General features: G+C 37.8%; 1 protein-coding gene across 6 annotated transcripts in view; it reads left to right on the top strand.

Moving 5' to 3' along the window:
* LOC131430659 (uncharacterized) overlaps positions 1-15,688 on the top strand; it is a 367,753-nt gene that overhangs the window by 335,748 nt on the left and 16,317 nt on the right. For 2 of the 6 annotated variants that reach the window (XM_058595798.1, XM_058595799.1), the window contains exon 8: positions 8,118-8,267. The exons of 2 other annotated variants lie outside the window; for them this stretch is intronic. In XM_058595798.1, coding sequence (XP_058451781.1) covers positions 8,118-8,267 — 150 coding nt within the window. Of the gene's footprint in view, positions 1-8,117; positions 8,278-15,688 lie in introns of all 6 variants that reach the window. 2 more of the 6 variants (XM_058595802.1, XM_058595803.1) reach the window with 1 other exon arrangement.

Consider the following 15,688-nt stretch of genomic DNA (forward strand, 5'->3'; position numbering starts at 1 on the left):
GAATTTCGAAGCAAAACGAAATTTGCATTACGAATGCATTTCAGATTATTGACTAAAAAATCGATAGGAAGCACATACACACACAATCGTATATACACACACTCACTTGAGGATGTGAAAATTGTAATGAAATGATATTTTGTATAGATGTTAAAGTAGGATTAGTGAAACGAGATTTATAATATCCGCTCAGATTAAGATCCCAATTTTAATAACAACATCAGGAGCTATTCGGTCATACGGTTCTCAGGAACCGTCAAAGCGATTGTGAAACCGCGTTTTTTTTTCTTTTGACTTCATGAAATTTTCCCTTTTGGAAACGTTGCACCTCGTCCGAACTTACTGCTTATCCTTCCGCATATAATCACTTTATGAGTTTTCGCATCATAATACTAATCACCTCCTCTTATTTAAATGACCAGTTAAATTAAGGAGCGTTTTGATTTGTTGCATTTCTTCCCAAGTTATCCCCATGAATGATGGCACACAAGTGGCGCAAAGTGATTATATTGCCTCGCACTTTTCTCGACATCTTTGTCATACAACTAAGCCGAGACACAAATCATGAACAGCTAGTTTTTCGCTACTCGTCAACAGAGGGCCAGCTTTCCCGCCATGCAGGCGAGAAATGTGTGTCTAAGGAAATTGACGACTTTTTGTAGTAGCGCTTTTTTTTCTCCTTCACTGCCACCATAGAATCTGAATTTATCCTACTAATATTTTAAACTACAAAAATGTGATAACTTTTGGTGCCTTAACCTAGACTTTTCTACTAACTCCTAGACGGTGCTAACTCAAAATCTTTTAATCGTGAAGTCAATCTGTTACGATTCATTTTTTTTTTCGATGAATGATTACGAATACATCTCCGATACAATCGACTTTCTGATTAATAAAAAAACGTTGAATGTCAAACGATCGAACGGCTTTTTCACTACCTTCGAAGATGATTAAGTGTTTATAAAATAGTTTAAAACATTTCGATGGAAATCAACTGAGCAACACAATACCGAAAAAGGAAGCATCTTAGGGCAAAGTTTAAGGATCTGATAGACGTTTTATTGCTATCATAAAGACGGATAGACTGGCACTCGCCCACGAAAGCATCAGAAGAGATTCGGTCCCGTAGGCCAAATTGGGGGACGGACATGCTTCGAAGGGTCATTCTACTATCAGTAGTGCTTTAGAATTTTTCGTTGTTCGAAAGAATAAATAGAAATTGTTCCACATACATTCGTTTTGATTTGATACATTTAGCCACTGCTCTGTTGAAAGAACGAAAGCGTAGAATCATTTTTTGTTTTCTCTGTAGAACGTGCTGCTTGTGAAGCTTTTTTAATTGAATGAAGTTAGAACCTGTGTCTATGAGTTCGAATTTGCCGTTTGAGATATGGTAGTTGGTATTTGTTCGCATGAGCTACTAGAAAGAGTTACTTAATAACTCTGCGCGTTGATGCAAATTAGGGTAGACAGGATAAACAATGACGCAAATTCAGACCGTGGCCCGTTTTTTTCTGTACAGAAATTGAGGGCAAACTCGTATTTGATTGCAAGCAGTGCTGTCATCTGAGTATCGACTATTCGTATTATTATTTGCAATATATTTTTTATATTAACATATTAACCAGAAACAAAAACTGTAATATTCTAGTGTAATCTTTTTGCGCTCATACTTTAAGTTTTAAACATGTAATTATGATGAAAAAAAAAAACAGTTATACTATTATTTAAACAATCACTGTAATTTGAATAAGTATTATTTAAATAAAACTGGACGAATATTATACAATTTATTATCACAACCGTTTTTCATTTATTTCATTTTGCCCTGTTCCCTGCTTGTTTAGATAGTTTCGTTTACCCACTTAAATTGTTACAGTTACACAATTTTCATTACTTCTAATGCAATTCACGTCAAATCGCCTTCGGAGTTGGCGGCAGTTTCTCATGTCGTTCTCGCTTGACGAAACTGAAACTGACCCGGGATAGTTTCATCAAACCAAAAACTTTTCACAAAACTCTGTTTGGTTGCACCTAGCAACGGGGCTGTGAGAAAACCCGGTTTTTTCAGTTCAATGACGTTGAAAATTTAACATTTAGGATGTAAACTGAGTTAGGTTTGGCATCAAGCGAAAACGACATCAGATTTCAAAGAAACTTGAGTGGCAAAAAAAAACTCTGCATGCTTTGTTTTTCCAAAATTCAGTGAAATGGCTATTCTATTGAAATTTGTACAAGCGAAAAATGACAAATCCTACAAAAAAGAGTTATATGAGTTAAAACCGGGGTAAAGTAAAAGATATTGTATGGGTGATGGGAGTCAAATTGTGTAGTAAAACAATAAAAAAATCTAATCTGAGTACCACATTGAATTATAGTTATATAGAAAATATAAAGACGGTTCACAAAAAAAGGCGGATGGGTAATGTCAGAGACATAACTGGATGTCGTGAATACGAAAACAACTGACATGTTCCTTAACACTTCCGAATATCAGTTAGTTGATCAATTGTATGAATTATGCAAGCATTCCCCTTTTCCACATTTTTCGCAAAAACAAAGAAGGTTTCACATGATCTAGATTACTGTGAATTTCACACAGCGAAAAGTGCAAAAATCAAATCAAACAGTTCTAGATTTGCACTAAACTGAGGATATTTCCCTTCGATTTGCGAGCAAGAAATCCTAATAGTTCTTTAGAAAACTTTTAGAGCCATTAGAACGGCTGATTTTGTGTGATGCTCTCCACCGTTGTCCTCTTTTCGTTGTTTTTTCACCAATGCAAACAACTGGCAGCTGTGACGTAATCGCTCTTGTCGGAAGCGAAACTAGCTTTGCAAACGACACAAAATACATCTGCTCGCAGTGGCGATAGAATCCAAACTGATCCAATTTTTGTTGAGAGGCTTGTTTTTACCTGATTTCGTTTGTAGCTTTTTCACTAATGGGCGGTCCTAACGGCTATAAAAATAGCAGCATATAGAATTTTAATTTCGATTATTTCATTTCGGATTTGCATTTCATTGAAAGAAACTATCCGGATGCTGTACGGGATTCATTCCTGCCTTTCAGAAGGACCAAATTGTGGAACTCACTACGATATTAAACACAGTTCGGAACATTTTTTCTCGAACGATTTGTTGTACAGCAGCAGATATTTTGTTCTCTTCCTCAGAACGCGTTCTGATTGGCTGGTGTTGACATGGGTCAAATGAGACAGGTTTTTCAATAGTGCATTATTGAAGTACTTCAATGCTTTTTCTTTACACGCTTAAGTTGAAAAATTTCGATTATATTGGTAGTTAGATTATATAAATCCTTTCACAGATCACTGAGCTATGAGCTTTAAAAATACAAGAAAGGCAAACGCGCCTTTTGAATTATCCTCTTTGATATTCGTTTATACCAAACATTTCAGAAAAGTTAAATTTTGAATTATTTGAGATTATGTCACACAACTGAATACTTTATCATAAATTTGTGCTCTTATTTCCGATGGCATGTAGCAAAAATTATGTTGATTCGTTAGAAACAACAAGGGATATTCACGATCAAAAACTTATCACTCTCTCAGAGGGTAAATTTTGAAAAGGCACCCCATAGTAAAGTAAGTCGTATTCACGACAAAATCTCTATGGCGTTGATGATCTTTTCACGTAAGCTATGTTTTTCTATTCAGGAAATTTTGAAACTGTGAAACAGAAAATAGCAGAAGATAGATTCATATCGGATAACTAAAGTAAAGGTTTGGAAAGTAATTGGAACCCTAAATTTTTAATTTTAATGGTGGATGTTTTTCTGTGTAAATACATATATACATAACATTTACATAACATTTGTTTCGCTTTATGTGAGCGAAATATCAGCGATTTAGGATTTGAATCATCACTAATAGTACTGTTGTTGTACCGTTGAGTTCCACTATGTTATATCACGTCATTACACTCTTATAAAACATATCATATTATAAACTTATAAAACCGATACACTGAAGAAGGATGCAAATAGCATTCCGAAATACGTATCTGTATTATAACGTTTGATACACTTTCGGAAAAATAGTGACAGTGAAAATAGTGACTTTGTGAGAGTGTAATGACGTGATATAACATAGTGGAATTCAACGGTACAACAACAGTACTATTAGTGAGAACATTTTACTGACAGCTCAAACAGAAATTTAGTGATTTGAATCATTTCAATAGTGCGTCGCAATACTCGCTATCCATGAAAAACCATGGCAATTCCAGAAAATCGACTCGACCTTGCCGACTCATTGGTCGCTTCGGAGAATCGGTTGTCAAAACTAAACAACTGGCTGTAATGAGCTGAAATTTGACATGTCTGCTTAAAACGGCTATAGCACAAAAAAAACACGATTTATTATTTTTAGTTGATTTGACGTAAAGCCGCCATAACTAAGTTCAGCTTTGCAATGACTGAGCGGAAACATATATTGGAGAAGCCAAATGAATGAAAAACTAACAGAAAAGATGATTTATTGGAAAAAGATACGAACCTGCGTTCTTATGCATTCCGTGCATACGCGCTACCATTTCGCCACTCTGAATCTTGTTTTAGTCACTCTAAAACGCCAGTCAGACACAGTAGAACGTACATCGAAGTCAAAATGTTACTGTTTTGTCCCTCGTGAATCACAAGAGCGATCTAAAGACTGTCCCAGAAAGTATGGACGCACTTTGATTTAAAAAATAATTCACAAGTGTTGGATATACAAATTTTATTCGATATACTGATAATATTAGACTACAACAACAGAATATTATTCTCAACATTTGCTACTTAGCCATTGTAGACTAGCTGGCGCACCTTCTTGCGAACGTTCCTCATTAAATTCTGTTTTGAAACTTTTTTCCAATCTTTTTCGAATTGTTGAATGGTTTCGGCTGCCGAGACATGTTTCCTAAGATGTGCCTTCGTTAATGCCCAAATTCCTCAATTGGTCGAAGTTGTTGGCAATTTGGTGGATTCATGTCTTTTGGGGCGAAAGTGATATTTTTGGTAGTATACCATTCTACCGTTGATTTCAAGCAGTGGCAAGAAGCAAGATCTGGCCAGAAGACAACAGGATCCTTGTGGCTTCGAATCATGGGTAGAAGTCGTTTGTCTAAGCATGCCTTGATGTATATTTCGCTGTTCATTGAAGCAGTGGTAATGAACCGCAGCTACAAATTGCTTACCAGACCATAGCTGTCTTACTAAATTTTCCGACATCAATCGATTTCTCGGACTGGTTTAACACTTGCCCTTCTCGCACCGTATAATAGTGTGGTCCCGGCAAGGATTTATAATCGAGTTTCATGTAGATTTCGTCGTCCATGATTATGCAGTTCAAATTTCCAGTAAGAATCGTATTGTACAGCTTTCGAACAATCGGCCTGATCGATGCTTCTTATTTCGGACTACGGTTTAGTTGTTTCTGCTTCTTATAGGTTCGAAGATTCAAACGTTCTTTAGCACGAAGAACATTTGAATTCGAAGTGCCCACTTTTTTGGCCTTATCCCGAACTGAAACCTCCTTCTTTTGCTCGAACGCCTTCAGTATACGTTTATCCAACTGAGGGTTAACAGGACCTTTTCTTCGACCCGTTTTCGGTTTATCCTCAAAGGTGGTATCCTCACCGAACTTCCTGATTGCATTTCGCACGGCTTTTTCACTTACTCCTTCCATTTTTGCTATCTTTCTCAGTGACAGTCCGCGTTCTGTGCACCATTTGTACACCATTTTTCGACGTTGTTCTGCTGACACTCTACGCATTTCGAAACAAACTAATGAAAACGAATAAACAACTGCACAAGTGGTTAGAGAAGAGTGTAAACAACAGGACACAGCCATAAAAATTGACAGATTCTGAACCATTGCGAAATGGCAGCGGTTTTTGGTTGCTTCCATACTTTCTGGGACAGTCTTTATATTGATAAATAATATATTTAGTTCGGGTCTGGGATAAAAAAAAATGCTTAGCTTTTGGTTTGACTCGGGCGATGAATTCTTACTTTTAAAAAAGTCTGGTTGGGATTGAAAAATTTGCATTAGGAGCTGCAAATACCCGAAACCCCACCCGGAAACTATCTATAAACTTAGAGAAAGTTCGAGTTAAGAAAAACACAATTTGTCCGGCATGGTTGAGGGTTCTCATTTTTTATCGGGTACAGGTCGGGTTGGGTTTTGGAAATAAAAAGTATGTACTCAAGTTCGGGTCGGGTGAGTTGTTGTGAAAGCCATTCATACAATATTTTTCGTAGGATTTGTCATTTTTTGATCGTTCACATACAAGGTACGATTCAAATGTTCCAGGACTTTTCAAACAGCGCGGCTCCAAGTGTCGCCATCTGTCTGAAATTTTCATCAGTCAGTTTTGTATCCTCCAGTTTTCGTATAAGTTTTTTATGACATTTGGACGTATAGAAGTTGAGATATCGTACTAAATTTGACAGTACATTTGTAGTGTCGGTCGGAAAATAGAACAAAGGGCCAACATTAAGACTGCCACTTCACACTTTGACGCTTGGTTTCGAGCTCATATTCAAAGCATCATGTTTCGTCCCGAGTCAAAATCCAATAAAAAAGAGTTTGGGTCCTTTTTGGCCTCTTCAATGATGTCTCTTTCATGATGAATTCTAAAGTCTTTTTCGTGTGGTTTCAAAGTGTGCGGAACAAATCGAGCACAAACCTTTCTGAGAGCCAAATTTTCTGTCGAAATACGATAAATCGACTCTACAGATATTGATAATTCCGATTCCCAATATTTAAGCGATGATTGCGGCTCTTTTTTACTGAATTCACGCACAATTTCTGTGGATTTTTCGCTCACAACTTTTTTTGGCCGGAACGAACGTTCGTCGTTTTCCAAGTCCTCCCGTCCCTCTTGAAAACGTTTAAACCACTCGTGAATACAGCTACGGGATAAACAATCATCGCCATAAACTTGTTTTATCATTTGATGAGTTTCGGTTAAACGTTTTACCGAGCTTAAAATAAAACTTAATGTTGGCTCTTTGTTCGATGCTTATTTTCCGACCGACACTACAAATGTACCGTCACATTTAGCGCGATATCTCAGCTTCTATACGGCCAAATGTCATGAAAATTTCATACGACAACACTGGAGGTTACACAATTAACGAATGAAAATTTCCTGGAACTTTTGAATTGTACCTTGTATTATACAAATTGTTATAAAAAGTTTGTCCCTTTTCAAAAGACAGTCTAGATTTTTCTTTTTGGAAAAACAAAACATGCTCAGAACTTTTTTGTCCGAAATATTTTGTTGAAATCTTATACCGTTTTCGTTTTTGAACCTACACGTGGGCGACTCTGACTCCAAGTAAGGTTGCTGTCAGAGTGAACTGACCACGCTCACTCTGACATCGACCTAAAACGAACACGTGGTACGCGCCCTAAATAACAACTCAACTCGCATGGATATCGTGGTGTGATCCGAGCAATTTTTTGCAGAGTGTAACTATGCGATTGGAGTTCGATCCGAAGCTAAATCGAACATCTCAAAAGTTGTTTGGGCAACTCTGGGCCAGCTCTCGGGTTGCTCTGATCAATAAACGAAAACGGCATAAGAGGCTGCTACCAACATTTGCTCGAGTTGGCGCGGAATTTCTTCTTCTAGAATTTCTACTCTCAATTAAATCACGAAAAAATCAGCAATTCATGTCTTTTTCCTATAATGTTGATGCTAGTCGCAGTCCGAAAGCTCACACTTGCTATTGAAAAGATGAAATCAAATTTCAGTTGAAATTTATGTTTACATTTTGTTTATTAATTATTTTTCAATCAATTATCCTATCATATTTTACTGCCTACGTTTGCGCCGGTAGTTCCTTTCAGTTTCTAAATATATTTTATATTTCATCCACGAGTAACTTAGTCTGACACACGCAAACCAACCAACGCCGCATTTGAAGACACCTGTTCTCACGTAAAAAACTTACCTTTTTTTTTACCCACGCACGTTTGGTCCGATAACTGCCTTTCACCGCGCGACCGTTGCAAATACTAAATCAAACAATTGAAAAATCGAACCAAACCAAACGAACCAAAAAACAAACCTACCCCGTGCCAACACCTTCGGCCACGGCAGTGACGCCAACCGCCGGGCCAGCCGCAAGACCCACAACGACGGTACCGACCTTCTCCCTGCCACCCGAGCAACTGTCACCAGGATCGGCCACGCTCGAGGATGTGCTCGCCTCTTTGCTAGGGCTGCCGGCCGAATCACACAGGTCCTCAGGTATGAACCTGTAAGTTTTACTCCGACTATCAATGGAAATTAAGCCATACCTGCTAGAAAGTGTAGCTAGAGAAAATAATTTGCAATTGAAAGAAAAAAAAACGATAGAAATATGCGAATGCGTTGTAAATGGAGTTCGTTGTAATCGCAGGAATGGAGATTGTTGAACTTGATCTTGAACGAAAGCAAAAGACTTGAAATTATGTATTGTTTTGTTTTTTTTTTTTTTCATAGAAGCCTACCCATAGCTGTAGTGTGCCTCAGGAATGTTTTTTTTTCTTCTCTTGTGTCGTGACCAATCATGCTTGACCAATCGAACCTCTTGACTTTTGTGTTGCTTGCGATAAAATTCCTTATCGTAGTTACTATTTATTCTAATATAATTCTGTATGACAATGAGGAGCTTATTGTATCGCAACAATCATACATATGTAAACCTAATAGCTTTAATCGCGCCCGATCCTCTTACCTAAACGGCTTAGGTCCGAATGCTAGAGTCCTTTCGAATCTTTACTAGAATATAGAATGTTTTGAAATCACTTAGAAACCCGAAAAGAATCCTAGGTTTCTAGGTGATTCCAAACCTAGCAGCGAAAAGAGTGCTAATTTACACGATTCCATTGTTTTGATGTTAATTCGTTCTAAGGCAGATATGAAGTAGTGCTAGGCTAGTTACGGAATCAAAGGTTAATCTGTTGGAGGCTAGTGTGAAATGAACTGTTAGGAAATCAAGGTTAACGTATTTCAATGAAACCATGCCAAGTTGTCAATAAACCGAAATGCATTATTCAAAGTTATGCTAACGAAAACAAAAAAAAAACAATATACCAACAATAAAATGCTGTTTTCTTTATCGAATTTATCTTGATTCCATGTTCATTTCCTTGACTGAAGTTCGTGTTTCGATTGTTGTTCTTAAACTTATTACGTTTCCGTTATCTTTGTTGTTTATTCACTGTTCACTGCATTTTATACATATTTCCAATTAATTCTACTTATTCGCATTTGTTTCATATTCCAGTTGTTGTGTTTTTTTTTAAATTAAAAAGTGTGATGTGTTGCCAGTTTGTAATATTGTTGTGTTCCTGTTTTCTAGCACGAATATATCGAAGAGTTTCCACTGCCCAATAATATGTCTTTGATAAATCAAAAATTAAATGGTAAGATATTTTTTAGAGTCGTTTAAATCATGTTGGAAATCTAAATATACAAAGAAGGATGTATATGTCCTTCCATAACATCGGAACACCACAACGGTTTGCCATCAAACTTGGCGCAGGTACTACTTGCTTTACGGAGTATTTTTTAGGGAAGGCAGTGTAGCAAGTGTTTCTAACAGGAAGCCAGAGGGGTTTTTTTTTGCAAAACTGAGAGTTCAATATAAATGGCTAAGCAAACGTAAAGTTATCTCAACTTTGCTTAGTGGTTTATGTTGAACTGCTGAATGGCGTGGTAGTTTAACATGAACTGCTATGCAATGATGAAGACGAAGACGAAACGTAAAATAAAAGATAAACCAGTCATGCAGTTAGTATAAACCGGTTCCTTGGAGCCAAACATCTAGAGAACTCAGAGCTAACCTTAAGATTATTTCTGAGGGTGGGTGTGGTAAGTGTGTCTAAAAAAAAAATTAAATTGATTTATATTTCTAGAGACGATACTTTTTTAGGGTGGCAAGTGACTGGGAAAATCGGGAAAAAGTTGGGAATTTTGTTTCACGGGGAAAACCGGGAAAAAGTCGGGAATTTTAGTGAAAAAACGGGAAAAATATTACTAGCTCACATTTGAGTAACATTTGTTAGCGTAATGATTTTTTTTTTTTCAACAAGAGACAATACGACAATTTTACGTTCGAGCGAGATGTTCAGTAAAAGTGTCGAAACAACTCATTGTCCTGTACAGGTTCTATTCCTACACCCCAATTATATGATACAAGAATAAGTATTCAACACACTTGCAGAATTAATGCCAAAGTCTCAAGAGAACATCGAGAAAATTAAAAAAAATAATAATGAAATTCTTAGAAGCCTCCATGTTTTTAAGTTTGCTAATGATTGCCCTTACTTCATCATAATTTGTCTCAGTAATGTCATCTTGCGTTATGCTCATATAACTATGAGATGTCAATAGGACTCACAAAATTGGAAAAGTTGTCGACTTCGATCTTATCCACCGTTTTCAGGGAGTATTTGAGTTCCTTCTTTGAGTGCTGACAATGGTTTCTAATGACCTTAGAATGATTTAGAATATGGATTGGTTTGTTCGGTAAATCTATGTTTCATTTTCTTTTAAAGGTCCTCAATAATAAATAATAAAATTCGACTTATTGACGATAAAAAGATTCTTTCATACAATAAAATAGCACAGAACAAATGAGCACAGCAAAAATATGAATTTTACGGTTTTCTGTATTTCAGTCGATTACCTAGCGTGCTTTGTGATCGAATGTTTCTCGGTTCAAGTCGCCCCACTGCTATCGATCTTTTGATGAAATTTTCGAATGACACAACTTTAAATGTTCATGAATATAAATCTGTGTTAAATACGATGCTCAACTATTCCATTGTAGGATCACAAGAACATTGATATTGATGTAGATGAAGCAGAATTGAGTTTAGTTTAAACTTACTGATAGACTTCTAATTTCAATAATGTAATGATTTGAATTATGTATGGCTGTATCGATATTTTCCAAAACAATTTCAGGGTTTGATCTGCTTTCGATATGAGATCTGTATCCTAGCCAATTAGTTCTAAGGTGGTAGAATATATAACTAATTGAACCGGAGACGGGTATAGCTAGATGGGTAAGTCGATGCCTTTCATGCAGCCCACCTGGGTTCGATTCCCAACCCCGCACATAGAGCCAGAAAATTTTTCTTTGGGTTCAAACCTCTATAATAAAACAAAGCAAAACAAACTGAACTAATAGAAGATAAATTAGTTGAGCTGTTGACAATAAAACTGGGTTAAAACCAACGGAAGTTCATCATTCATCAGAACTCGTATTTTCTGATTATTTTTCTGATTATTTTTCTGATTACTCCACGAGCATTTAGAATCCTAACATATTAGGAAAAAATAGATCGATATTTTGTGCGTTTTACAGCTATCATTTGAATTATTGAAATTGCTGCATTTAAAAAATGTGATGACATGACGGATGTACCTATTGTTTATTGACTACTTACCTTACCTTACCTAACAGCTATAGGCCTGGGGTGTCCTTTGCTGTATCAAGCATACGTCTCCACATAACTCGGTCCATGGCTGCTCGTCGCCAGCCACTCAAGGCACGGATGCTTCTGAGATCACCCTCCACTTGATCGATCCACCTTGCTCGCTGCGCTTCTCTTCTTCTTGTACCAGTCGGATTAAATTCAAGAACGTTTCGTGCGGTTGCGTACTTTTCTCGATCGGAGGGTTTTCTGAGTCCAAAGTACGCACGATTCCCTGCCAAAATACGTCTATGAATTTCTCTGCTGGTGTCATTGTCGGCGGTCACCAGTGAGCCCAAATTGACGAACTCGTCAACCACCTCGATATCGTCATAGTCTATCAATATTCGTGGTGGGAGGCGTAGTGTTTCTTCTCTAGGGCCTCTTCCTCTCATGTATTTTGTTTCCGACGCATTTATGGCCAGTCCGATACGCCTAGCTTCAGCTTTCAGTCCGATGTAGGTTTCCGTCATCTTCTCAAGGTTACGTGTCACAATATCAATATCGTCAGCGAAGCCAAAAAGTTGTACGGACTTTCGGAAGATCGTGCCACTCGTGTCGATCCTCGCTCTTCGAATCACACCTTTCAAGGCAATATTGAACAAGATACAAGAGAGTCCATCACCTTGTCGTAGCCCTCTCCGAGATTCGAAAGGACTCGAGAGCGTCCCAGATACTCGGACGTAGCACATCGCACTATCCATCGTTGCTTTGACCAATCGCTTCAGTTTATCCGGAAAACCGTATTCGTGCATGATCTGCCATAGCTGTTCTCGATCGATTGTGTCGTATGCCGCTTTGAAGTCAATGAATAGGTGATGCGTGGGTACGTTGTATTCACGACACTTCTGGAGTACTTGTCTTATCGCGAATATGTGATCCGTAGTGGCGCGGGCTTAGCTATTGGTGATAGACGACGGCAAAGGATTTGGGAGAGTACCTTGTAGGCGGCGTTGAGCAATGTGATTGCGCGGTAATTGCAACAGTCTAGCTTATCGCCCTTTTTGTAGACGGGACATACCACTCCATCCATCCATTCCTGCGGTAGAATCTCCTCATCCCAAATCCTAGAAATCATCCAGTGCAGCGCTCTAGCCAGTGCCAGTTTGAGCAGCTCGCCTGGCAACTGGTCATTGCCCGCGGCTTTGTTATTCCTCAGCTTGCCCTCCTCAATTATCTCTGACAAATCAGGGGCTGGGAATCTGTCGTCGGCTGAGCGTGCACCCAGATTGATTCCTGTACCGTTCTCTGTATCTTGTGCTTCGCCATTCAGATGCTCGTCATAGTACTGCTTCCACCTGTCGATCACCTCACGTTCGTTCGTGAGAAGGTTACCACTGGTATCTCTGCACATTTCGGCGTGTGGCCTCTACGTGAGCGATTCAACTTTTCATAGAACTTCCGTGTGTCATTTGCGCGGTACAGCTGTTCCATCGCTTCGCGATCTTGGTCTTCCTGCTGTTGCAGCATCCTCGCCCTTGCTGCATTCTTCTCTTCGATCAACTGCTGACATTCGCCGTCAAACCCGTCATTTCCTCGATTCGATAACCTCGTACCTAGAACGGTTGCAGCAGTGCTACTCACGGCGGACCTTATGTTTCTAAACGCTGCCAGCGGGAAAAATATGGCTGGCAGACATTCTGGTGACCGACTGCCTCGCCGCTGCCATACATACAACTCGAACGATACAACCGTATCCACCAGGATATTTCCACATCGAAATCTTTGACATTTTCAGGGAAGGTTAAAAGATGAAAACGCTCGGCTAACTTAGATACAGGCGACTATTTTTTGCCAAATTGGATTTGACAGCCGTCACTGAATCAATTTTGGTAGCCATCTGGTGGGCATGGCTGCCCAGGTAGCCAAAAAGTCGAGCGGGAAACGGCGACATTCACGATAGAAAATATCATGAGACCTATGACATTTTTCATTCGATACAGTCACGGCGAAGTACAGTCGGCGACTGTTGTCATTTGTGCGGTTTGACTGTCTGCTGTTCCGTGGCCAAACTTGGCACACGTTGATCGAATTCGGTGAGGATCGATAATTTTTGACGAGCACCGATACTTTCTGAACAATTCAGTGGTGTTCAACATGGAGGAAAGCTGTAGTAAGTTTCGCTATAAAAAAGAGGAGTTAAATGTGAAGTGGATTTGACGAGAAACGATAGTTCTTGGTAAATACAGATACACTAAAACCTCCATTTACGTAATAATCGGGACTACGTAAATCGAAATATGATGTAAAAAAAGTTTACGTTATTTGGAATTTTCAACGTAAAAAACGTTTTCCTTATGTATATGTATTATTAGATATGTATAATATATTGGATAGTTATGGAACGAACATTATGAGTATTTACAGGAAAACGGATGTTCTAAGCAACATCAATTTCCAAGATGGCGACTTCCGGTTCATTGATATTCCTAGAAAACCCTTGCAATATGGGTATTTTCGGAACGGGTTTGATGAGTAGATGTCGGAAAATACGTTTGAGATGGTTCTGAATTCCAAGATGGCGACTTTCGGTTTAACCTTAGTTACTCAATAAATTGAGAATTCAATTAAATAGTATTTGCAAAATATAGCCAATATAACAACATATTATAGATTACAACAAATTTTTTATTCATCAAGTTACTATTGACACTTCCGTTTTCATGAAGTTGCACAAAGTGGAACATCTATCACGTGATTTTTAGAGGCACAACATAGTTTGTTGTAAGCGACTCTTCCCATTTCGAAAATACTAATACTATATAGGATACGGTCAGCAATCCAGTAATATTCAAACATTATTTTCTACGCAATATGCACTAAACCAGCTCCGAAAATACCCATATTGTAAGGGTTTTCAAAGAATATCAAAAAACCGGAAGTCGCCATCTTGGAATTCAGAACCACCTCAAACATCGTTTTCCGACATCTACTCATCAAACCCGTTCCGAAAATACCCATATTGTAGTAATTTCAATGGAATATAAATGAGCCGGAAACGATTTTCGTTGTATGCAAAAACCTCTTTTTACGAAGCAGGTTCGTTATTTATTTGGAATTTTCAACGTAAAAAAAGTTTACGTTATTTGGGATTTTTGCCGTAAAAAGAGTTACTTAAAAAGAGGTAACGTAAAAAAAGTTTACGTAAACGGAGGTTTGGGTGTACTACTTTCACGTAAGAGATGATTCTAAGGATATTTTAGAAGGAGTGTAAGAAGTGCGAAGTGTGTGGTCAAATTAATCGGATTTAACGAAAAATTGTGATTTAGGGGTTAGCCAAATTTTGTGCTAGGGCACATAACCGTTTTCATTATTTTTACGTTTCGTCTTTAAATCATCAGTGCAGAGCAGTTCAAATTGGGAAAAATGATACTTTTTGACGATGGCCATAAGGTTCATAAGGTGTTTAAAGTGTTCCTAACCGTGAAAAAAAAATCTAAGATGCACACTGGCCATGCGCTGTCTGAACATGTACGGAGTAACGGGATATCTCCTAAGTTCCGTATCATTCCATTCCAGTGAAAACAAACCATTGCAAACTGTCAAAGATGAATTTGGTTCACCAGCAGTTCATTTGTGTCGATGTACACAAAAGGAGCGTCCGATTCACTTACATTCACAATTCAAAGCATGTAAAGATAAGTCATATCAGTAACTTCACAGATAATTTAGCTGTAGCTTACATCGATACAGATTCAAAATTTATTTTTTCATGTTAGTAAATATAACATTGTGTCATCATCGAAAAAATTACGGCAAACGTAAATTTCGTTTTTTAAGAGTGTAGTTCTGGGGTGTCCTTTACTTTATCAAGCATACGTCTATACATCTAACGAGGTTCATGGACGACACTTGTTAAGATTTAGAATTCGAAAAAAGTTCAAAAAAAAAGACCGCGCGCAATTCTAAAAATCTGTAAATATTGACGAATGTCTGCAAAAAATATTTATTTTCAAAAGACTACAAAACATGTATACCGCTTATTTTAGACATCTGCAGTGATTTCAATTTCAATTACAATTTTTTTTCGGAAGGCAACTGACATAAACGAAATTACGAAAATTGAATACAAAATTGATTGTTAGTTCAGTAAAATAAAGAGGTAAGCAACATATTACGGTAGTGGAAACTCTCGTTTAAACGGTTCCAAAATATTATCGAGCCACCATCCTTAAAAAAATCTATAGCTGTCCACTAGATTCG

The sequence above is a fragment of the Malaya genurostris genome, chromosome 2 (assembly GCF_030247185.1).
Source record: "Malaya genurostris strain Urasoe2022 chromosome 2, Malgen_1.1, whole genome shotgun sequence".
In the NCBI taxonomy this organism is placed as follows: Eukaryota; Metazoa; Arthropoda; class Insecta; order Diptera; family Culicidae; genus Malaya; species Malaya genurostris.